The following is a 24,495-nucleotide window of genomic DNA, read 5'->3' on the forward strand; positions in this document are numbered from 1 at the left end:
GATCCTGCTGCTGGTCAGGCACAGGACTCTGTGTGGGAAGTCTGCAGTGCTTTCAGGGGTGCTGGGCATGCTGGCTCCTGTGACAGAGCTGTTCAAATCTGGGACGTGGCCCTGCTGGGTCATGAAATCCTCTAGAGCTGCCTCTGAGAGGGTCTGGCTGCTGCAGATGGGAAAGACCCTTTGGAGCCTTTGGCTACTCCAGAACTCCGGGGAAACCTCCGAGTTTCTGGGTCTGAGCTCTCCTGCTTCGGTGCCTTTCTGGGTTTGAACTCAAACTGGGAGCACCTCCTCAGGTGTGGAGTGGGAAATGAAATTATCTAGTGCCATTTTGTCCAGAAGACTTATTGCCTCTAATCAAGTCTAAATCTTGCTGATTTAGAGGCTGAAGCTGAGCACAGGAGTATCTCAAAGAAATACCCTCACAATACAGAATTACAGGGTTAGGAATATTTTTCAGCTGAGCACTGTGGTTAGTGCTGTAGCCACAGATGCTGCAATACCTCACCTGGAATTGAATAGGAACTTTTTGGAGGAGGGATAGGGGTTCAGGGGCAAGTTTTATTTACTAGCAACAAATTTATTCTCTTCTGCCCTCACAAAGAGCTGCTAAAATCTGCTGTGAGTGCAGAGAGGCTGTGGAGGGGAGAGAACACGGATACAGCCTTTTTAGACATAAAATCCCTACAAAGGTGCTTTGTGTTGGAGGGAGGGCTGACCTACCCCCACCCCAAAACTCCCCCCTTGCTCTTCCCCGCGGACCCGCCCGCTGCCCGCCGAGCGGCTGTGGGAGGAGGAGGAGGAGGAGGAGGAGAAGGAGGGGGAGTCCCGGCGGCGGGATGAGGCCGGGCTGAGCGATGTGCGAGCAGGCAGCGCGGTACTGCCGGGCCGGGGTGCAGAAGCTGCTGCGGAAGCCGGCGCCGGCGCTGCGCGGGCTGGACGGGCTGCTGCGCTGGGCGGCCGGCAGGATGGGCGACAAGGGCCTCGCCGACAGGGAGCTGCTCGCCCCGGGCGCCGCCGCCGCCCAGAGGAAGGGCACCTCCGTCATCCTCGATGTGAGTGCTCCCTGCATCCCGCAGCCCGGCTCCTGCCTCGGGAGCGGGGATGTTCCCTCGGTCCTGCGCTCCCCGGCGCCGCCGCGCACCGGCTGGAGCCCGGCTCCGGCAATCCCCGGCTGGGTGGGCGTGGGTGTCCCGCAGCCTCCTGCCCGTGTCTCGCACCCGCTCGAGCCCCCGGGATCGCTGTTCTTTCCCGGGTCCAGCATCTCCCGGAGCAGCTGAGCAGGGGCTGCAGCCCTGTTCTCAGCTCACCTGGATCCTGCACCAGCGGGCGGCTCGGCATCGGGGCTGCTCCCCGCATCCCGCATCCTCTGCCGGCTGGGATGGGGTGGGCGTGGGATGCAGCCCAGCTCCTGCCTCTCCCGGGCTCCTTGGCTGTAGGGGTGCCCAGATTTAACAACTTCTTTCCAGATCCTGTGCCCCTGGGCTGCCTAGGCTATGAGGTTGCAGCCCGGGTCTTGCCCCGCTCGCCCCGGTGCCGCACCTCCCAGACTGCCGGGGTGGCCCGGGTCCCCTGTCCCCCTGCCCTGCCCTCTCTGGGACAGCTGGGAAAAGCTGCACCTTGGTTCTGCATCCGCTGGAGCGGGCTGGGCGTGGGGTGCGCTGTGGATACTGCACTGCCTCTCCTGAGCCCCGCAGCTTTTCTTTACCGGATGGGCACGGAGATGGGGCTTGTGTCCTTCTCCTTGGCAGGACTCTGAACTCTCGGGGCTGGCTGGACTTTGGGGTGCCCTGTTCCCTGCACCCTCTGGAGGGGCTGAGCGTGGGTGTGCACCCCAGGTTCTGCAGCCTTTTTCCCAGGTCCTGCATCCCCTCGACCAGCTGGGATAAGGATCCACTGCAGGTCTTTAATCCTGGTTTGGGGGGGCTGGTAGGGATGTGCTCAGTGCCTCGATTGCTGTATTTATAGACCTTCTGATTAGGGAGCTACCGAGGCTGTTTGCACTTTAATGAATTGGGAGAGTGGGGTGGAATCAGCCGGAGTGCAAATGGTGTAATTACAGTCTTTCTGCAGCATCCAGTAATTAAACACATGGAACCTCTGTTTTGCTATCTCCTAGCTTAAAAAAAAAAAAAAAATTAAAAATTTTTAAAAAAGGAGTAATGAATGCAAAATAAACTACTGAAGCATTGGCTGTAGTAAAGGATAACTCATGCTCTCCTCAGAGATAGGATAGGCAGTAGTAGCTCTTCAAGGCAAGCCCTTACACTTCGTAATTTGCTGAACCCGTAGGCATTGGCGTAGGCTGGAGAGTTGAAACTCTTCCATCTCTGAGCACCCTGAGCTGAGAGGCATTTTGGTGTCTCTAGAGGGTTGCCAAAAGCAGTCGGAGAGTAGGATGGATGGATGGATGGGTGATCCTGCCCGTGTTAGGGGCCGGCAGGTGGGCAGTTGCAGGCTGGGGGAGTGAGCTTCCAGGGAAACAGACGGGACAAGAGCAACTCACACCCTTATGTCTTTTAAATTAACTTGTTTGGGACCAAGTTCCTGGGGAATTTTTTTTTTATTGTTTTGGTTTAGTTTTGGGTTTGGCTTGTTTTGGTTTTTAATCTGTCCAGAAATTGCCAAAATTTTACAATAATTTGGAATCTGAGTTTCAGAGTACAAATGCAATTAGGAAGCAACATTACATTTATGTAAGAGGTTTCTTGAGTGAGGAGTGTTTTGCCACCGAAATGGTATCTTATCCATTCAATTTTACTATCTTTAAGTGATTTTTTTTTTTCACTTTGAGCTTTGAGATTAGGAAAAGAGTCATGAACTTTCAGAATGGGAAACACAGTAGAGCATTGTATTATTTCAGTGGGAAGTACAATAGAGCTGGGCGTGCAGCTCCTGATCATTTTTCCCTTTCACAATGGAACTGGGAGCCCTTTCTCACCTGCTGAAAGTAGAAATGGATGCGGGAAATGTAAGATTTGAGCGCTTAGGGTTTTTTCCCCCCTCCTTCCTTAGAACTTGATTTTCTCCTTTTTCTCCAGGCACAATAGCAAAGGCAATTGAAGCTGTGGCTTCGCTGTAATGGGCTCTTCAAGTGCACTGCGAGACCCCCCTTTCATACAAAGGGTTTAAACAGGGAACACCTATTTAGCTTAATTTTCACACATTAGCATGAAAGTAACAAGCATCCCACTGAACGCTCAGGGATGATAACCTGTTTTCCATTTAACTCCTTCACATTTTTGCTGATGGATGTGCTAGTCCCAGCCAGGCAGCACTGCAGCTTCTCCATGGGGGAGGAAGAAGTAAAAGACCTGTAAGATTTTGTGTTTAGCTAACACGTTTCCATGAGCTGGTGTCCTATGTGGGCAGTTTCTTGGGGGCTGCGGGAGGAGGGGGAAGCTTGGGCTTGGGTATGAATTAGGTAAAATGGCTTTGACACTAATAGTACCTTAGTCACTTCTTCTTCCTCTTCTGGCTTTCTTTTAATTCATCCATCCCCAGTGTTTTGGTTCTGACTCCTCCATGAGGGTGTCTGGTGTATCAGAACAAACTTCCCTGTCCTCTTTCCACCAAAGAACACAACTGTGCTGTTGTGGGACAAAACTGAGGGCTGAAGGGGAGCAAAACTCAACAAGGGGGTGAGATGTCTTCTGCCATCAGCCTGGCTACTGCCTCTTGGAAGATCAGTCTTAATTTTGGGCTGGCTTCTGTGCTTTTCTTTTACTGTCCCTCAGGCCTTTTAGGTAAAGGATTAAAAAAATGTTCAATCATGTTTACTAGTTCAGCATGAATGAATGAATGGTCAGCTCTTACAGCATTGGCCAAATCATTGTAAGGGGTTGAGATTGAGCAAGGGGTCTGTACCCATCCTGTGCCCACCCTCAGGTGCCTTCTCTGGGTCTGCTGCAGCTGCAGGAGCCCAAGGCTCAGGGCTGGCAGCCTGTGCAGTCTGCAGCAGGTATTCCCACTCCCAGCACAGGCTGTGCATGGACACAGGATATCTGATGCTTCCTGCACCCACAAGGACAAACCCTCTGTATGAAAATCTGTCACAGAGCTGCTCCAACCCACAAGAGGAGATGGTGGCATTCCCAGTCAAGAACAAATCCTCAATGTCACAATGCAAAGGAGGATATATTATGAGGGTGTATATTTTCTGTGAGCCAAAGTGAGATTGTGTTTGCTGAGTGTGAATGAGTGCGTGTGCAGCACAGAGCTGAGGTGGATGGCCCTGGAGGCACAGGAATGTCTAGGCAGGTGTTGTTCTGTCTGGGAGTGCTTCAGAGCTGGCTGATCTACTGCCCTTGCTCATCTCCTCCTGCCTTCCTGTCACTGCCAAAAGCCTGAGCTGGCAGCAGAGGTGTGAACTCCAGAGAACCTGAGGCCTGGTCAGTCACAGCAGCTGAAGATGCTGCATCTGGTTCACAGCTCATCTCCTGCTTGGCATCTAAAATAAGGATCAGCCTTGGTTATGAATGAGCATCCCCATGGCAGGACTGTGAGCCCCAGGCAGCACTGGCCTCCCTGCCTCCTTTCTTGCAGTGGGGACAATGCTCTGATTTTTGGCTTTATTTCAAACACACCTGAAGAACACGGTTCCATTCATTTCAGACCAGATGAAGCTTTCTGTTTTATCTACCCTGTCTTTTGCTGAAAACTAATTTTGACCCTTATCTGATTGTTTTATTTTTTTGACAGAAAGATAATTTCAAATCCATCTCTCATTCTTATGGTTCCTCTTGCAACCTTGCTTGTGTGGCCAAATCTGGTTTGTGCTTCTTCAGCCCCATGGGATTGAGTGAGGTTCTGGATAGAAGATACAGAGAATTTAGGTTGTGCCAATGGTGCATTTCCAAATGTACATCCAGAGCTGCCATTTCCAGCCATTCTGTCAATGACATGATTTCCAGTGCAGCCCTCAATAGCAAGGCTCTTATAGCCACAAGAATCCCAGAATCCCTTCTCACTCCTCTTCTGTTTTGACCTTTTTTCTTCTGTTTTCATTTTGTTTGTTAGGGTTTTTTTCAAGGTTGCTTCATTGCCCTTCCTTTGTCCTTGTTTACCTTCTCACTGTGACTGAACTGGGAGGGCTTTTTTTCTCCTCCTTCAACCTCCCTTTGTGAAATCCATGGTTTGATATCTTCCCTTGAGCTGTACCTGCAGGCACAGCTGGATAGGAGGGCCAGGGCAGGCCAGGCTGTCTTCCTTCAGGAACTGCTCACTGCCAGGTTCATGATCACACAGGAGAGTCCATCCCTCCTCCTCTGATCTCCAGGCCTTTGCAAGTGGGTGCTTGAAATCAAGCAGAACAGAAAAGTAACTTCTAGTGCTGAACGTCAGCAGGTCAGAACATCAGCTGCAACTCTTACCTCTCTCATGCAACTTAAATTTAGGACAGCTGGGTGAAGTCTAAAGAGAAGGTAAGAGTGAAAGCAGAGGTTGGGACATGGTGTCAGCTGCTCTTCTCTTGGGGAGGAAGGGAAAAAGGAAAAGGATCTGCTTTGAAGTGAGAAAATGCCCAGAGACCTGGAGCTCTGCAGCAGCCTTGTTTTGTGAGGAACCAGTGCAGATGGGACAGTATTTCTACACCAGTGGCATATTCCTTACTGAAACACAAAATAAAACTTTTCTCCTTGCATGGGGAACATTTATTAACCTAAGGATGTCTAAGGACATAGACTATAGTGACAAAGCTTCAGGTCATTATTTTCTCACATTTTCATCAGAAAGAGCAACAGAGAGAGGCTGTAGGAGAGGAGATTCCTACTGGTGCCACAAGTCTGAGAAATAAAGGCCATACCTGATATAAAACCTTGCCTCAACTCCAAAGGAAGTGCCAAGACTTGTAGGGAGAGGAACACAAAGCCAGGACAGGAATGCAGGACCATAGAATGAGGATCAATAATTTTTTAGGTCTGTGTGGGTCTCTGGATGCCTTCTCATCCATAGGCTTTCTCCATGCATGAGACATGATTGTTTGTCCTCTATTCTGCACTCAGATTATGATGCAAAACAGAATTTCAGCTCAGCTGCATTCTATTTTAAATCAACATCTTATTAACCTGGTGAAGGGATTATAAACTCCACAAACCTTTAATAATTCTTGGGCTTCTTAGGGGAATGCTATTGTGAGTTTAATAAAATTCATGAGAAAACCTTCATTAGGCAGCCTCTAGTGTGGCATGTTCTCATCCAGGAGCTTTGAGAAGGCAGAACTAAATGTTTAAATTTGAAGCCTTTTTTTTTTTTTTTTTTCAAGTTTATTATTACCACCAGGGTTTTGAATTGCTTACTTCTGGCAGTTAAATATCTGTAGTAGCCATTTGAGAGTATAGCAAAAACATACATTTAGAGAAAACCTATTGGAAATCTTGACAAAAGTTCCTTGCTTTAGAGAAAATAGTGTTTATATTCATCTAAACCACTGGTAAATGGGTTAAGTGTGCCACAGACAGCAAACTGAATGCCTTGCCTGTATAAATCCTATGAAATGGGTTAATGCCCATATTGTTGGCATCCTGTGGGCTCACCCTGTGACTTAGCCTGTGCTTCAGGAGCTTTGCTTAATAGCTTCAAAGCACAGCTGATGGGGGAGATGGTTGCTGTGGTACTTGAAGTGGATAATTTCTCATTTCCCATCTGAGATCCTGCACTGCCCCCACGGCTGGGAACAGGGGGTGATGGAGCGGAAAGAGCATCCCTGGCCAGGCTGAGCCAGGGGATGGTCCTGGGCCACGTGCAGGCACAGGGAGCCAATTGCTGCTGAGGGCCTGGCAGGACAGGGCACTTCTCCATCCATATTTCATTGGCTCCTCTCTTGCTGACCTCCAGGGCTGCTGCCTTGGCTGAGTCTGAGTGACTTTGCTGCTGGGAGCCGGCAGAGCAGCTGCGGGCTGGGTGGGCTCTGCAGCTCTGCCTTGGAGGTGACACAGCAGCCTCACTGGTGTTCCCTTCTTCTGGAGCTGAGGGGAGCTGTCATTGCCCCCAGCTCCCTGGGAGCCTGGCACCATCGTGGGTCTGCTCTCTGGTCCATAGGGAAGCTGTGAGGGGCTGTGGTTTCCCTTCCATCCCCAGATCTCACACCTTTCCCTTACGGAAAGCTCACCACCTCCTTCCCACAGTGGAACAACTAATCCCAGACCTGAGCAGAGGGTGTCTTTGGGCTGTGTGGGGGAGGGCACTCTGCTGAGCTACAACATAAATCCTGGGTCTTCACAGCAGCAGCATTTTTGGCAGCACTGCCAAGTTATCACAGACTCTATTACATCTTTATCAGCCTCCCGATGCTCATTCCAGTGCTCATACCTTGATGCAGTGCCTGCCTGCACTGACAGATGACTTTGTCTTAAATTGTTTTTTCCCTCCAGGTGTCCCAGTTTATTTTTTTTTTATGTGTGTGCAAATTTTAGGTGGTTCAATTAAGTTGAAAGAATAAATCCTGCTCATTAGCAATAAAAAAGCCAAGCAGCTTGGTCCTGTAGAATAAACTTTGATAAATAACACAGACAATGTGATCTTTCATCAACACAGCAACATGTTCATTTACTAATAGTCATACTTTAGGGAGTGTCTGGGAGAGTGAAAGCCCTAAAATATTCACTTAGTGAAGCTAGATATAAATACTTCAATTTCTAAACATTTCTTTCATTTCTTAATTTTTTTTCCTGTTGCTCCGAGTATTCCTTGCAAGGTAAACAGCTCCATGGAGCAGAGCACTGCAGGTTGAGCCTTTCTCCTGCTTTAATTTACATTTTTCCTATTGGTCTTGCCTTCCCATTCTCCCTCTGTCAGCTGTGCTTTGTGGGATGCTGATCTCCCATGGGACCTGAGGACAGGCATTGCTGCTGCTGTGTCAGCCTGGCTGTAATACCTTGGTTTTAAAGCAATGGGAAGAGCAGCAGAAGGATGTGCTGATGAAACATAAAGCTCAGAAATAACAAAAAGCCCAGAAATAACCAGCATCCAGGAAGAGAGCTGCCTCATCTGGGGGTGTTCCTGGGGAGTGAGGATTTGGGGTGTCCAAGCCACGAGAAGAAGAATACTTCATACAGTGGGCAGGGCATACTGAGCACAGGTGAGGGATGTGTGCTAAAGCCATGCAGCTTGCTGGGGTCCTGCTGGGATTTATTCCTTCTTCCCATAGACAAGCCATGACTGGCTGGCCCTTCAAACCCCAAATTTAACATCAATGAAATCTGTAAGTGTGGAGAGAGGTTGGATTTTCCCTCCCAAACCTTCTAATTGCTCTTTTAAAATGAAGGTCAGCAGGAGAGGAGTTTTGTTGTGGTCACAAGCTGTAATCCTTGCAGGCAGTTCCTGTGGCTCCCAACACTTTGGTTTGGCTCAGGCAGAGGGGTTTTGCCTCTGCTGAAGTACACCAGAAAGTCCAGCTTTGACTCTGCCCCAGGCTGCAGAGCCTCACAAGGACTTTGGACAAAAGAATGATTAATGTTCCTTAATTAAGCCATATTCAGTGAAAAAGCATATTCTGCAATTCAATTTGTCTCTTGGGGTTCTTGTTTTGTGCAGCAATTTCTCTTCTGATTTTTTTTTTTTTTTAATTTAATGGTTTTGTGACCCAGAAAATATGAGATTCTATTTTATGGCTGACTCTGATCTGTCTTGCTGGTGCTTTTATTCCCTCCTCAGGGAAATTTCTTTGTACAACTAAAATCTCTGTTCTTGTTCAAATTAACAGGGTCAGGCCAGAAGAGATGATGAGGATATTTTACCTTTTCTGCCCATGTTAATTTTTTGGTAATTTATGGCCAACCTGTGGCCATTTTTGGCAGGCACCTGTAAATTTCCAGCCTTTGCACAGGCCTTTTGCTATTAATTGCATTTTGTTGGCAAGGCCAGTAGAGCAAAACAGCACAGCCCTGGAGAAGCAGATGAAGGATGTAATTTAGGGATGCAGAAGTCATGCAAAACACAGGCAGGATGGCAGCTCAGCTCTGCAGGGGTGACAAAGTAGAAGTTATGCAAAACAAAGATATTTGGCTGACTCAAAAGTGGGGGTTGAGGAACAGCCACCTGCAAAGGACACCAGATGTTGAGGATGGACCTCAAAGATCCATGAGAGGATCCTTGTTAAGGGGTGTGACTGTGTAAAATGAAGTAATACATATGCATCAAGTAAGGGGGGTTAGCTAATGAATGTGTAATCAGTGTGTGTGGCTAAAATCTCAATTAGAGCAAGGGCCCTCCAAGTGACCAGCTGATTTTGGTACAGTGCCAGGGGACAATTCCTCAGATGAGACTGGGGAAAAAAAATGCAGTTGTTTCTGCTCTCTTTCTCCCTAGCAAGTACTACACATGATTGCCATTTTTTCCTTCTGAAATGGCCATTTGATTCCTCTCTGTGGGCTGCTCCTCCACACTGTAGTTTTAAGTCTAAATATAATCTCCTTCCCACGCAGGAGACTTGCTTTAAAAAAAAAATGTTGTAAATAATTCTTTTTCAGAAGTGCAGAGCTGTGAAATTTGGTTTAAGAGATTTTATTGACTCCAGAGAAATTGTCTGGACTGGCTGCATGGGTGTTGGAGATTTTTTTTAGTGTGTGTTTTTCTGGTGTTGGATTCATGGTTTCAGCTTTCTTAAGTGAGGGAGGTGCTGAGAGCATTTCCACCAGTTATTCCAGTTATTCCACCAGTGATTTGTGTTGCTCTGGGGGAGATGAGCAGAGTCTTGGGGAGGGTGAGTTCAGTAAAGCCCCTGAATTGGGTCTTGAGGGGTTGGAGCACTTGAACCTGCCCTGTGTGTGGGGCTGGGCATGGTCCTGGTGCAAAGGGCTTCACCCCCATGCTGGACAACACAGTAAACACATTTCTCTCTCTCTCTTTCGATTCTAGATTTTCAGAAGAGCTGACAAAAATGGTAAGTCTGTGCATTCATACTTCATTTCTTGATTGGACTATTGCCAGTATTACTGTTTCTCCTGATAGTAACATCCAAGTGGTTAAATGTTGCTCAGTTTACTGGGTCTGACACTGATACACTCAAACATCAGAAAAGGATTTGGTGTTTTTTTTAAAAAGATATTCTTAGAGCAGAAGTGATCCTGGTATGCAAGGTGGCGTGGCAGAATCTACCAGATTAATGGCAATTTCACAAAAACAATATAAAAATAAATCACAGGTAAGTGATAAATGAGGATCCACCCCTTGGTAAGCTTGAAGTAGCTTTGCAAAACAAACCTAACTTGGGAATATTAATAGTTTGGTTCCTGAGGGACTGGACCCACACATCAAAGAGCAGCACACATTGAAGTGTGCTTTCAGTCTGTGCCTGGGGAAAGCTGAACACCTGCACTGAGCCCAGCCAAGTCCTTACATTTGGAATAACTGGATGAGTCTTCATTAAATGACTTGGAAAGGGAGAACTGGAAAGATAACAAGCTTAAGGAAAGAAGAGTCAGTGGGCCCAACCCCAGGATCTTTCCATACCCTGAAAAGCAGTTTTATTTTAGATAGAGTCCCAAGAGCTAGTATCTATTCTTTCCCTGTTGTAGAAGAAAAAAATTAAATGTGCATCAAAGCTCTGTGTGTTTGCAGAGGGACGTGGGAGGGTTGTACAGAGGAGCACAGGGGAGAGTTTGGTTGTTCTCCAGCTTTAAAAGGGAGATTCCTGATTTCTGCTGGGGCTCATAGATGGGTACCCTGACTGCCCCTGGGTAAGGAGGGTGCTGCCAGCTGGCTCAAACTAAGAAGTAAATTCTGTGTAACTGTGGGCACTTGGTTATGGCAACTGACAGAGTAATGAGATATTGAAGTTTGCTGCTTAGGAAAGCTGAGCAGTTGTGTGATACAAGGAGAGTGGAGAGGAAAAAATGAGTTTATGCTCTTGGCACCAGACTGTCTGACTTCAGAGATGGAGCTGGGCAGGTATTTGAACTGCCAAGGGTGAGAGCAGGGGCTGCACTTGCAGGGGGTGAGGAAACCAACACCACTGAGCACAGGCAGAGAAGGTGAATTGTCCTGCCTCTCCTGACCCTCAATGGGCACTGCAGGGAGAATAGCTGGATCTCTTAAGGAAGGCCAGGTGCTCTTTGGTGAAGGAACTTTCTCCCCCTCTGCTCCCACTCTTGTTGCTTGCAGAGCACAGGACCTGCAGCTCCAGTGTTTGGGAGCACAGTGGGTGCTCTCCATGGGACTAAAGCTGCCCTGCCCTTTCCATGGAACCTGGGGCACAGGCTGGCACAAAGCAGCTGGAGTTAAGTGGCACCTCTCCCCCCAGGCTGGCTCCAGCCAGGTGGCACTCTGGGGCACGTGTCAGTCTGGGCATCCCTGCTCTCAGTCCCACGGAGCAGGGACTGTGACCCTGGGGCTGTCCTCTGGGGGACTCTACATCCTCCAGGGGTTCTCTCTCTTTTATTTACATGCTGCTTTTTCCTTGACACAGCACTTGCTAGCCATGGTGACCAGTTTCACCAGCCATTCATATTTGATGAACTCTGGATAACAGTTTGCCACTCATTATAATTAGCTCAGTGTGTTCCTCTGCAGCCTTTTGGGATCACAGCTCCCCACAGCCCCTCTCCAGCCTCCTGCAGCTCACAGCAGCTGCTGCAGGAGATGGGCAAGAATATTTCCATTGGTACAGCCTCTCTGAAAACTAGGGCTCAGAGGTTTCCAGAGCCAGAGGTAATATCTTTGTATTTCGTACCCCTGGGGATCTCTTTTTCACAATTTCTCTGTGACATTCTGGACTTTAATTTATTGATTTGTTGAAATTCAGCCTATTCATGGCTTTGCCTGTTACAGCTCCAAGGAACAGTGGAAGCATCAGCCTGCTGCTTTTATGTCTCACAGCAGGTGCTGTGCACAGCCCTCTGAGGAAAAACGAAAATCTCACACTTTTCATTTTTGTCAGAATCCCAGGATGGGGCCCTGAGCCCTGGACAGACTGTTAAAAACACAAGCCCACAGATTACCAAAATATTTTACTCTGCTCACATGCTTCTGTGGTGTCCACAGCTGCAGAGATTCCTCTCTGGCAGGGACTTTGCTGCTCTGATGAACCAGCTGAGATGGATCCTTAACCAGTGCTGAAGCATACCAGGGAGAGCTCCCAGGGCAGGGAGGGCTGGCAGCTTTACCCAGAGCTGGCAACCCTTGTTTTCCTCAGCTGTGCCAAAGCCACTCTCTCAGACCTGTGTAGGAACCCTACAGAAATAGGGCAGGGAAAAATCTGAACAAAACTGTGGCTCTTGACATCTGGTTTAACTACAACATCTTATTCAACTTTTTCCATGCAGAGATCAGATGGTTAGAGGCTTACCTAAAAGGCAAAGGAAGGGACTGTAAGATTAAGGAGTAGTGTCATTTAATGTGCAGTCAAGAGGTCATAAATTTAGAAATCTTTTCAGCATCTTGATTTTTTTTTCCCCCAGCCTGGTAAAAATGGTACATATTGTGTTAAAGCAGAGTGGCTGGTTCAGGCACGGTAACTATGGAGCCTGATAGCTTGAATTTAAGAGCATCTTTCTCCTCCCCCTTTCTTCCAAACCTTCTCACATAAATCCTTAATTCATGTAAAATTGGATGTTCTTGCTGCAAGATGCTAAACCTTTTATTTCCCCTGCCATGTTCAGGTACTTGTATTTAGGTGATTTGACTCAGTGCCTCCATGTACTAGAAGGCTGCTAATGAAGCAGCTCCTGCTTGTTAAAAGCCATCTTGGTCTCCTGCTCCAGAGGAGTGAGATTCTGTCTATAATGTGAGATAAGTTCCCAACCTTTTCCCCAGTGACAACATCAAGGAGTTTCTAACTACCTACATGATAAAGTCAGAAAATGGTCTGTGTAAGACACCTGGAAATGCTGAGCACATTGGAGATAACTGGATAAAACAACAAATGGTCTGAAAAAGGGAGAAGGTCTGGAGTGTAACCTGAGAGTGAATAACTCTGTTCGATCTAGTCATGCTTTGCAGGGGCATGGCTGTTAGTCATTCAAAATAATCTTTTTCTTTTGTGTAGGAGTGTTTTTCCTTTCTCTGCTAATAAATCCACCTACTGTCTTGTAATCCTCCCAGTCCCAGTAAACAATACATAATCATTTAATTTTGGAATGTGCTGGGAAAAAGGAAGCATCTTGTTTTAGGCTGGTGCAGTAGAGCTGTCAATCACCCCAGTTATCTACTGTGTACTTAATCCTCTCATTAGAAAGCTGCTAATCAATTAAATAGCCCAGGATTCTCTTTGAAAGATTAAAAGAGTTTTATTTTGGCAGAACAGTCTAACTGCTAACAATCCATTACAGATAAGCATCTTCCCAAAAACTGAGGCTTTATCTGGAAATCTCCAACCCACTGCAACTACCCAGCCCCCATGCCTAGAGTGTAACTAAGTGCAAAGTGCAGCCAGCCTTAATCTGTGCTTTAGTTTGGTGGGGTTTGCTGTAATTATTAGATCCTGCTCTTGGCAGTGGCCATCAGTCTGACCCACCCACAGGTCTGACCTCCCAGGCAATGGAGCTTTAGCTGCTTTCCCCTGGACCTCTGCCCTGGAAGAGGAGAGATGCAAAAGGAAATGTGCCAAACCTTGGTTATAAAACTCCTACAGAAAATGGCAGGAGGAGCTGGCAGTGGTGCAGTGTTGCACCTGATAGTGACCAGTGGTGAGTTAGTACTGTGGTTCAGCCAACCTGGCATCTTCCTGTTGCTGCTGTCCTTGTGATTTCTGCACCAAGACCGAGCCCAAACTGCTCTGGTTCTCCCTTCAGATTCTATCTAGAGAAGGATGGGAATGGAGCCATTGAGTGCATGCTGTCCTGAATAGCTTCTGTTATCAGAAATGAAATCCAATGAAGTGTGGAGAAATCCAGAGCACAAGTGCTGAGAGGAGGTTTCAGTTTTCAGTGATCTGAATGATCAGCTGAAGGCCTGCAGAGGACGTAGCAGAGCTAATAAAGGAAAAAAGGGAAGCATGAATGAAGCAGGAATTGGTGTTTGGAAAGGGCTTCTTGGTTAAGAGCCATGAGGGCAATGGCATTGTGCCCACTCCTATCCCAGTAGGGCTCATCCTTTAAATAGCTGCCCACAGATTTCTGTTAGTCACTTAAGAGCTCATTAAATGAGATTTATGCTGCTCTTCTGTGTAAGGAAAGGTCTGCACATCCCAGTGCTACAAGTCTCATAGCAAATTGCACTACAGACCGTGGGGGCACATAGAGAGCTCCTGACAAGAAGGGAACACAAATGGCTTTGCACATCAGCATCACCACAAACTGGCCAAGGAGCCTGGCCAGCTGTGAGTGGGGCTGTGCCCTTGTGAGGAGAGGGAGCTCTGCTGCCTGCACATAAACTGGCACTGCTGCTCTGCCTGGTGGCTTTGTGGCCGTGGTGCCACTGTTGACCCCTGGTATGGGGACCTCACAGGCTCCAAAAGCTGGGAAAAGGCAGAGAAACAAAACCAAGAAAATTAAAATCCTCAGACACATCTCTCAGCCCCAGCTGAGATGTTCATGAACTCAAGTTCTTCATAATGTCCAAGAAGGCATGTCCAAAGTGTCACCTGAGGAGAAACCAGCCTTGTTAAACAGCAGTACCCAGAGGAAGAGAGTGAGGTTTCTCCCATGGATGGTACTTCTCGATGAAGGGATGCTGCTGGGAGAGCAGGGACAGTCCTGGGCCTTCAGCAGACAGAGAAGGCTGAATGAACCCTGGTGTAGGGGGCCTCCAGAGGAACACATGGCTGAAGCTGCCAGCAATTTTCAGCCCTTCACAAATGTTGTGTGCCTGTCCCCTGTGCTGTGTTGGTAGGCAGGGACAGTTCCTCTGAGGACTTTGCAGATCTGAGGAATTTGCAGGATGTTTAGTGGTAATAGCTCTCATAGTCTCACCCACCTTTTCCAGACCCCACTTGGAGAAGTTATTTTGATCCTCTCTAGTGAGCCTAAAGTAGGAAGAAATGTGTGTCTGTCTGTGGATGTGCCCACAGCTCTAATTCACAAATGCAACAGGACACAGGTTACTTTTCTTCCTTTCACTGTGAGAGTGCCTCTTGCTGATCTTCAGTTATTGGTACAGAAATTGGGGCAAATGGAGTGAAAATGCCTCTTCAGTTCTGGTTGTGTGGGATCACAGAGAAATTCACAGAGGGATGGATGGAGAAAATTATCACTGGTGAGCAGATGATCCAAAGACCCCATTTTTAGCTTGGTAACTGTCCACAAGCTGTTTCTAAGACTTGAAATACTTCTCTTCCCCCATTTCCCCATGAATTTGAGGTCCTTTTAGAAGATACATTTGCCCAGGACTTGAATGGCTGTAAGCAACTTGGACTTCAATAATGTGGCTTTCAGGGCATCCAAGGAAGAAAAATTAAGGCATTGCAACTTTGTGTGCTTTTATTGGATCTTAAAAAGATGCCTAGTTAGGGCACTGATAACTCCTGGACCTGAACACTAATAGGCTTCTTGTTGCACACATAACCCTTCCTTCCACAGTCACAAGGCCTGTGGTGAATTGTGCTTTAACTGTGAGCTCTTGGGTGTTTTGCAGTTCCTGTCTTAATGGGTTATCACTCTCCAAAACCACTTATTTCTAGAGCCAGGTAATTACCTTCTGCATGGCCACTGCTCCTCATGTGCTGGGAAAACCTTGAGCTATTTGTACCCTGCTGGTGCATCTAAATTAAGTCATTAGCTCTCAGTGAGAATATTTATAATTCTTGTATAACAAAACCAGTATTAGCAGCCACCCACATATAAGTAGAAAAATTCAGTGATGAATCAGGCTTTGTTACTATGGATAAATCTGATAGGTCTTCCATGAGCAGATGACCAGTCTGAATGTATTTATCTTTGTCTTTTAAGTAAATAAGAAAAGATTTGCATTTAGATAGTCTAGATTTTATGTGACAATCAAAAAGCACCTTGTAAGGCTGTGCAGTGACCTTTATTTACAAGGAGAAAGTTTGAATTTGTTTTCAGTTGTTTGGACTCCTGTATCATCCCAAGGTCTCTCAGTAAGGCTTCCAAGTCCTTGCAAAGCTCACAGCACATGATTTGGAAGGGAGGACATCTGCTTGAATTGGGACATGCTGTTCCCAAAATAATAAACAGGCCTATCCACCAGATGATGAATATTGAGATAATTGTGAAAGGTGGCTGCTGGCCATGCTCTACAGGCTGTCATTAGATGTGTCCAGTACTTCTCTCCACCCTTTATCACTATGAACCCAGGAAAAGATTCTGTGATTTGATTTTCATCATTGACTGCCTTGAAAGGGCACTTCCCAGCTGCTCTTGCCCTTTCATTCTTCAAAGATTTGAGGGTATCTGCTGCATGCTGTGTGCAGCAGAAATGAAGAGCTGGGAGCTTTTTAGGATCTGTTTTTCTTCTAAAGTCACTTCCAGTTGCTTGTTAGCAAATTCATGTTAGAATCAAGGGGTGGATTTTTTTTTTTTTTAACTGGATTACCTTAATTCTTCAGGGCAGACCTTGAATTGGGTGCACTGGGTTATGACTTTGTTAACAATTGCACCCTCATGTGCTACAGGCTGAGTTATGCAGCAGCCTGGCTTTAATCAGGGCCCACACGTGGCTTGCTTAGTGCCAGGCTTAAGGCAGAGAAGGTTTGAGCTGGGCAAGGTTTGGATTCAGCCCAGAAACCCCCAAGAACTCAAGTCAATGATGTGACAGCACAAAAACTTTAATTTCCACAACAGAAATGCCCATATTCCACCTATTTCTGCACAGCATCGATTTATGGCCCATTACTGTCCAAAACTGTAATTTCTGTTGTCCTGTTCCTGAGGCCTTTTCCTGCTGGGAAAGGCAGCCAAAATAGAAAGTCCTGTGAGATCCTTCATTGCAGTGGGCAATGGAGGCACTGTTGGTCCCAGTGTGACCACCAGCAGCAGGGAATGGGACTGGCAGGGTTATAAGGAGCTGGGAATATTCCTCTGTTCAAACAGAGTGCACCTGGCTTGCTGACACTTCAGCTGCTCTCTGGTAGCCCAGGTTCTGTGCAGAGTGCCCTTTCCTCACTGTTCAAGGTACTTTGCAGGGCAGGGGGCCATCCCCTGTGCCCTTGCCCTTTTGCTCTAAAACCTGCACCTAGAATATCAAACCCGACTCAAAGAAAAACTTGGAAAATCAGCTTTACTTAGTATTTGGCCTCCTTCAGGCGTGCTTGCTGCCTGTGGTGCTTGTGCCTTGTGCCTGTAAAATATATTGAACCACATGTTGCTGCACTCCAGGGCTGTGCTGGCAGCTCCTGGCTGCCTTTTGTGCCCAGCACCATCCCTTCTCTGGCTGCTGAGCCTTTCTTTCCCCTCTTTCTCAAAAATTCAGCTGCTGAGCGAAACCCATGGTAAAAGCCATTAACTGCTGTAACCCTCAGGGCTTCCTGACATTTCTGCATCAGCAACGAATGGATTTGAACCTCAGAGTCAGTCAGACACCAAACACACAGGCTTTTACACTTGCATATTAGGCTACACCTCAGCCTGTTAAAATCCCAGATGATGCTGCTGACCTGGAGGGTCATCCTCCCGTGAGCACTGTCTGGCACAAGTGTCAGCCCTGGGGCCACTGCTGACCTGTGCTCTCTGCTGGAGCACACTGTGCTCAGATGTGGGGGAGCAGACTAGAGTAGAGCTGTTGCTTTGGAAAGCCCCCACCAGCCTGCCCCACAGGTGGATTTCCAGTCTGACCCACCAGCTGAGCCTTCCTGCAGGCTGTTTGTCCCTGCCAGAGGGCCAAAGCTGCCTGCCCACGTTGCTCCCTGTGCTCAGAGAGTGCTGACCAGGCAGGGCAAGGAGCTGCCCTTGCTTGGGCTCTACCCCATGGCTGGGCAGTGGGGAGGGCAGCTGTGCTCAGCCTCTGGGGGGCTCTGTGTGTGTGACAGAGCCTGTCACACACACATTTCCACAGGCAATGCTCTTTCTCTGCTCTACCCACCCTCTCTCAGCTCCTCCTTTCAGTTCCCTCCGTCCAGAGGGCTGAGGCAGCAGCTGTGAGTGTCCCTGAGAGGAGCAGGAGGGGGTGTGGAGCAGGGGATGGGCTTCAGCCTGGCAATTTGGGGCTGAGCCTCTGATCCCCAGGGCAGTGCTTCCAAAGGCTCCTTCAGCTTTGAAGTGCACCAAGTAGGGTCTGACACACAGTGCAGTGCAAAGGAGATGGAGTTTATTTTCTTCTTCTCTTTGTGGATTGGGAGATGTGGGTTTTCTTCTGCAAGCCTCATTAGAAGCTTCAGCTGGACAGGAGAAAAGGGGATATATTATTGTAAGAGATTTAATGACCATGTTGTGGAGAGTGGGAATAAAGGATTGTGGTTTACTGAGGAGACTTTGAAAAGCTGCTCAATTAGCTGAGAGGATTTTTAAAGATGTTTCTTTCCAGAGCCAAAGTTGAGAGATTTAATTGGGGGCTGCAGAGCAAATGTGTGTACATGGCACAAGGACAGCCAGCAAAGGGCACGATAAAACACTTATGGAGCTCTTACCTACTTGTAAACCCAACCCCAAAAATATAAGCTTTATTGATAGTGCCTTAAAAGTGGTGGTTCTTGCCCTGGTTTTTCTGGAGCATGAAGATTGTTGACCTGAAGTGACACAGCTGTAGGTGTCCTGACAGCAATTTCAGTTGCATTATATTCATGTATTTTCCTTGTAGATAGGAATCAGCCCTGACATCTCTTCTGAGTTCATGACACAAGTCCTGAACTGATTCCAGCTCCTTGTCTGGGCCAGGTGCTGGGAATGTCCCTCTGGCCTGGCTCAGGTTAGTGGTAGCAAACCTCAGAGGGGAGATAAGGGCCAGGTAGCTGGGCACCCTCCAGAGGGGACAGCCACGAGCTCTTTGTGGGTCTGCGAGGCTGGGCTGCACCAGGAGCACCTGACACCTGGGCAGGGACAAAACCAGCACAGGTTTGGTGGGGAATGGGGCTCTCCTCCTGCCACAGGGAAGCCAGGAGCTTGTGGAGATGAGATGTAGCTGTGAGTGCTGGCTCCTGTTTCAGGAGAGGAGGGAATCTGCAGGAAGGTCTGTTCTGCATGGAAATGGCTGCACATGGGAAAGGGAAGGCTCTGGCTTTAGTGGCAAGTCAGGGAAGTGATGGACATTGAGGATTTAACAATTTTTGATCTGTCTCATTAATATCCCATCTTGCTTTTCAAAGGGAAACTTTTCAGATACAGCAGATCGATATTTCTTCTGCTAATGTTGGAGGTTTTTTTCTTTTGTTGGATTTTGGTTTGGTGGGGGTTTTGTTTTTGGTTTTTTTTACAGATACACAATTTTAAAGTGCTTGGAAAGGACTTTTGTAGCTTGACTGGATATAGTATCCTGTCAGATTAAATACATACCATAACTGAGATTAAAAAAAGCCTGGTTTGGTCCTGCTGCCTTGGTGGGAGTGTCAGTGCCACATTTCCCAAACTGCATTCAAAGGCACGGAGGGGCTGCGAGGTGACTCCACTCAAAGGTTCAATTTGGGTTCAGTGACTCTCCCTTAGGAGGGCTGGTGCCCAATGCTGCCTTAGTGCAGAGGTGCTCCAGCCTGGATCTTTCACCCTGAGCTCACCTGCAGCAGTTTGAGTGCTGAGGAGTGACAGGGTGCAGAATGGCAATGCACACCCAGGTGGAGGTGATGAGTGTGGGGACTCCTTAAAATGCCTTTGCCACCCCCACAGGCTCCTTCCCTCAGCTCAGGTTATTTCTCTTGCCACACCACCTAAATCTCACTAAGAGCTTCTATTGCTGCTCCTCTTTCTTGGGAGCAGGGCTGTCCTATGTTTGCCTTTAATCCCTGGGAAGTTCCCTCTGGGGAACAGAGATCTTTAGTGGAGGAAAAGCACTCCTTTTGCCTCTCTGCTTGCATGCTCTCCTCTGCTCTTGTTGCTGTGGGAACAAGGGACAGAGCACTGGGCTCTGGCATTCTTTTTAATTAGGTATCTTCTGCAGATCAGCTGTATTTATTGAAGATTTTTTATTATAGCTATTAAAATTAAATAAGGCAAAAATTGAATCCAGAACAAATACACTGCTGCAAGTTATCCTCATAATGTGCTAGCAATTTTTGCCTGACAATTGTGAGAAAATATGTTCTGGCAGCCTGTGTTCAGGCAATTGGCCAGGAACAGCTATAAATCATGGGTATCTTTTTCTTCCTCCTATCTTTCTCACTCATTTAAAGTACCAGATAACATGCATGTGAGAGAAAGGTGTATCTTACTGATTTGCAGTGGAGATAGACACATCTGCAGCTGAAACAATGATACATCCCCATCTGCTACTCCCAGCAGGGATAGTCTGAGGGGCAGGAACAGCCAGTGTTTTTTCATGGGAGGATGTGTTAGCAAGAGTGAAATGGATGTTCATGGGCTGAGAAGCAGGAGCCTGAGTGTCTCTGGTTCCATGGCTGGCTGGCTGCACCATGGGAAGGTGGTGTGCTGCTCTGGGAAAAGTCTGCACCACTTTCAGAAAGTTTTAGAGGTGGAGATAATTTTGAATTATTTTTTGAATGGGACTTTATTTTCTGAGACCCTGCTGCAGCCCAGTGCAGAGGCGAGGGCTGTCTGTGTTGGCCAGGTGCCACAGCAGAGCTGAGTGCCAGCTGCAAAGGGACATGCTCCTGCTGCCCCTCAGCAGAACTTTAGAACCAGAACCAAGCTGGGCTTGGCTTCAAGGATCAACCCAGCCTGAACTTGGGGTTTGGATCCAAGATCAGATCCTGCTGCCAAGTCTCTGCCCTGAGTGAGTGCTGCTGTTGAGGCCCCAGCCTGACAGATGGGAGTGCCTGCAGCCCCTGCTTGGCTTTCCAGCCTCAGGCTCTAGGAGCAGCAAGACTCTAAGGCTTTGCTGAGTGTGGCTTTTGGGTGCTTCTGGTGCTTTGCACATCCAGTGGGGGCTCTTTTTCTTAAGCCTCAGTGTTGGCTCCAGGAGCCCACAGAAGCTCTGCTTGAGGCAGTGATTTGGCTGCGTTGTTCTGCTGTGCCAGCACCAAAGCACAGGCTTGGGCCTGGCTGCTAATAAAAATTAGTGCACTGAGGCTTATTTTCCCTTCTAAAGGATCTTGTGTTCATTGTGGAGATGTTGCTTTTCCAGCTGGCTGCTTTGCTGCCTTTCAAACATGCTGCACTTTGTTAAGCAAGGCTGCTTTTCCTTCCTCGCCTTTGTAGTACCATCAGCTGCTTTTTTTCTCCTTTATACATCCCTCTCCACCTTCTAAACAAGGTTGAACTAATACTGGCAAAATGTTCGAGATTTTTCAAAATCTTTATCAGTGTATTCACATCAATAGATCTGCAGTGTAGAATAATAATAATAATAATAATAATAATAATAATAATAATAATAATAATAATAATGGGAAATATGTACCCTGGCAGGCAGGAGCAGCTGCAGAGCTGCCATGGCACCACGCTGCCACCTTCCTTGGCTCCAGCACCATCTGCAGAGAGAAAATGTGCAGCATTCATTTAACCCTTGTGACATCCCCATGGGGTGGGATAAGAGGAAAGGAAGGACAGAGGGACAGGAAGGGACCATGAGTTGATTTGAAACACTTCTGCCTGGAAAGCTGAGTGGTAGGAAGACACAGCTTGCCTGTCTGGGTTTCAAACTGGAGACCAGAGGTAGGGAATGGGGAGTACATGACTGTCCCTGGGCTTTTTGCAGCTCAGGCTTTGGCTGTATGCAAACACAGGCACGTGCAGAATTGTCTGGTTATCTTTTTGTAGCTGGAGTGATCGTGGTATCAATTAATACACTTGGTATGTGTCAAACAGTGGGGGGAAAAAAGTGTGTGCTATAAATGGAAGTACTTGCATAAGACTGTAAAAACAAGATAAAATATTTATATTTTTCAAAGAAAGGAACTAAACTCGTTTCCTCTCTCCTGCATCCTGTAATCTAATTGTAGGAAAACAGCAGAGTTTAGATCTTGCAAAAGGTTTTCCTAAGCTGGGAGTCAGAGGGAGAAATGGTTTTCTAGCATTTAACTGGAGGCAGAATTAAATGAAAATAAGTTACAAAAGTGGGGCTGTCCATAGACAGGAATATTAAATCCTCCAGCACCAAGAGCAGCCTGAGAGAACTGAGGTGCTAAATGCTGAAATCCTGGGGAGATGAAGGGAAAGGAAAAACCCAGCAGTGGGAGAGTTCTTGCAGAGCACTGTCTGCAAAATTGGCTGGAGCAGGACACAGAGCCTTAAAAACTTTTCAAGCCCAATTGTTGCTTTCTAAATGAGGTGCCTGACATTTTAAAGGTCAGCAGGCAGGGAGAGGTGACTGCTGTTCAGCAAATGCAATCCCACCGTGCTGTGCCTTGCCTGTCCTTAGCACGGGGCTGGGGCTGCCTGATTGCCTGGGCACAGCACTCAGTCTCTGCAGATGTTTCCTTAAAAGGTGGATTTGCAACACCCAAACGAGGAAGGACACCTGGTACTTCTCCCATTTCCCATTTCCCCTCCCTCTAGGGGGCTGATAATGGAAGAAAGATGGGAGGTTGGGGGTAGATTTGGGTAGAGGAGGTGGAAGAAGGAGGTGTCCACTGGCAGACCAAGGCCCCAGTGAGGAGCAGAGATCCCTGCCCTGCTGCCAGCTGGGCCCTGGGGTGTCACATGTGGCACCTGAGCCCGTCCCTGCTCCCTCCCAGCCGGCTGAGCCCTCTCCAGACACAGCATTCCTGGCTGAAGGCTCAGGCTGCTCACAGCAAACCCAGCTGGGGAAAGATTTAGCAGGGCAAACAGATCCACTTTTTTTTCAGTATCAGGAGCCTTAAACTCTGGGTTACTGGGGCCACTTGCTCCCTTCCCCTGTGCTTTTTCTGAGAGCCCCTTACTGACCTGAGCAAATGTATTTATACAGCAAGAGGCTGGAGAACCAAGGCACTGTGAAAGAAAGCACTTCTCTCATATTCATAATTCAGTACAGAGCAGGAATGGGCTGCTGCTGTACAGCATGAGTAGGGTTTGTTTTCTTTTTACTGTCTGTCTCCTAGAATTTTAGCATTCAGGTTTTATGCCTGCAGTAGGTATTTCTGTGCTGGACTGCTAACCTCTGAATTGTCAGCATGCTGAACATTTTGATCCTTTTTTAAAACAAGAGTGAGGATTAAACGTGCACAGCTATTGCAGCAGCACTGGGTGCAGATTCACAGGGGCTGAGCTTGCATCAGGAGCCACCTTGTTCTGTAGCACAGCCAGAATCCCATGGGATTTGGGCAGGGAGGAAACCACGGAGCCCATTGTGAGCTTCCTTCTCTCTGCCAAGGCACAGCAGTGTGCTCCATGGGAGAGACAGGCAAGGTTTGGAATTAGCTCCTCCTTAATTAGGATGGACATAGAAGGAAACAGCAAATGTTGTGTCATCTCCCACAGCCAGTGTCACCAAGCCCTCAGTCAGATATGTCCCCTGAGCATGGCCTGGCCAGCACCCTGGCCCTCACCCACCCCACTGGGTTTGCAAGGACCCTTTTGCTTCCTATCTCCTGGCTTATTATGTCCTCTCTTTTTGTGTTTCACCCATGGCTTTGTGCATTGAACCAGTCTAGAAATCCAGCCTGTGCTAGCAGTTTGGGAAGGCAGGAAGTTTTAGTGTGTTTCCTGCAGGCAAAGGAGAGCCTGCAGAGAGCTGTGCTCCTCCAAGGCTGTGAGGATGCTTGTCTGCTTTCTGGGAAGCTTTTTCGTGGCAGGTTTAGCACTGACATGTGAGCTGGTAGTGCTGGGAGACAGAAAACCTCTCTGTAAGCTGCTGCTTTGATGAAGCTCTCAGATGAGCCTTCTCCTGCACCAGGATGCTTCATTCTTCAAATGGGTCCAATTTGTGCTAATAAATCACCTCCTCCACACCAGGAGGGTTTGATCAAACATCACAGAAGATATCATCCAGGGCTAAACCTTCAATTTTCTATTCCATTACCTAAAGCTCATAATGCTCAGTGTAACAAAGTCCAGGGCTCCCTCAAGTGTTTCTATCACCGAGCCAGGCAACCCAGAGTGAGTTGTCCATGTGCAGAGTGGCTCCTGAGTTTTCTTTCTTGGTTGCTGAGTTATCTTTACTCCTGCTGTAGTGCTTCTGTGGTAGCCCTGTACTCCTGAGCAGAATGGAGCAGGGCTGTGTTCCCAACGTAGGGCTCCTCAGCTTTGGGGGAAAAAATGTGTTAGCAATTTGGGTTTCCTATGAGTGTCTTGTATAGCACTTCCTGGCATGGCACGTCTGTGAATCTAGGTGCTGTTGGGTTCTGGTGGGAGGTTTTTTGGTGTTGTTTCTTCTTTAAAAAACTATAAAAGGATTCCAGTGATTTTCTGAACAGAGCCTGGGGACAGCAGAAGAGAGCTCATCTGAGTGTGGTTTATCTTGGAAGCTGTTAAGTATCACCCTAAGGGCTGGAGGCCCTGAGTGCCAGTGCTCTCCTGTGTAAATTGGGTTCTGCCAAAAGCAGAAGGGTCATGCTCCACCCTTGTGTCAGACAGATTGTGTGTCTTGGCTTTCATGGGCCACATTCCCCTTCTTCTCCTCCTTCTGCACAATGCATTGCTT

General features: G+C 47.7%; 1 protein-coding gene across 1 annotated transcript in view; it reads left to right on the forward strand.

Annotated features, from left to right (window-relative positions):
* Positions 1 to 940: 940 nt before the first annotated feature.
* NECAB2 (N-terminal EF-hand calcium binding protein 2) overlaps positions 941 to 24,495 on the forward strand; it is a 73,432-nt gene continuing 49,877 nt past the window's right edge. Inside the window, exons 1-2 of the mRNA XM_059857163.1 lie at positions 941 to 1,052; positions 9,853 to 9,877. Of these exons, the coding sequence (XP_059713146.1) occupies positions 9,875 to 9,877 (3 nt within the window). The 5' untranslated portion in view covers positions 941 to 1,052; positions 9,853 to 9,874. The remainder of the gene's footprint in view (positions 1,053 to 9,852; positions 9,878 to 24,495) is intronic.

Source organism: Haemorhous mexicanus, chromosome 12 (genome assembly GCF_027477595.1).
Source record: "Haemorhous mexicanus isolate bHaeMex1 chromosome 12, bHaeMex1.pri, whole genome shotgun sequence".
In the NCBI taxonomy this organism is placed as follows: domain Eukaryota; kingdom Metazoa; phylum Chordata; class Aves; order Passeriformes; family Fringillidae; genus Haemorhous; species Haemorhous mexicanus.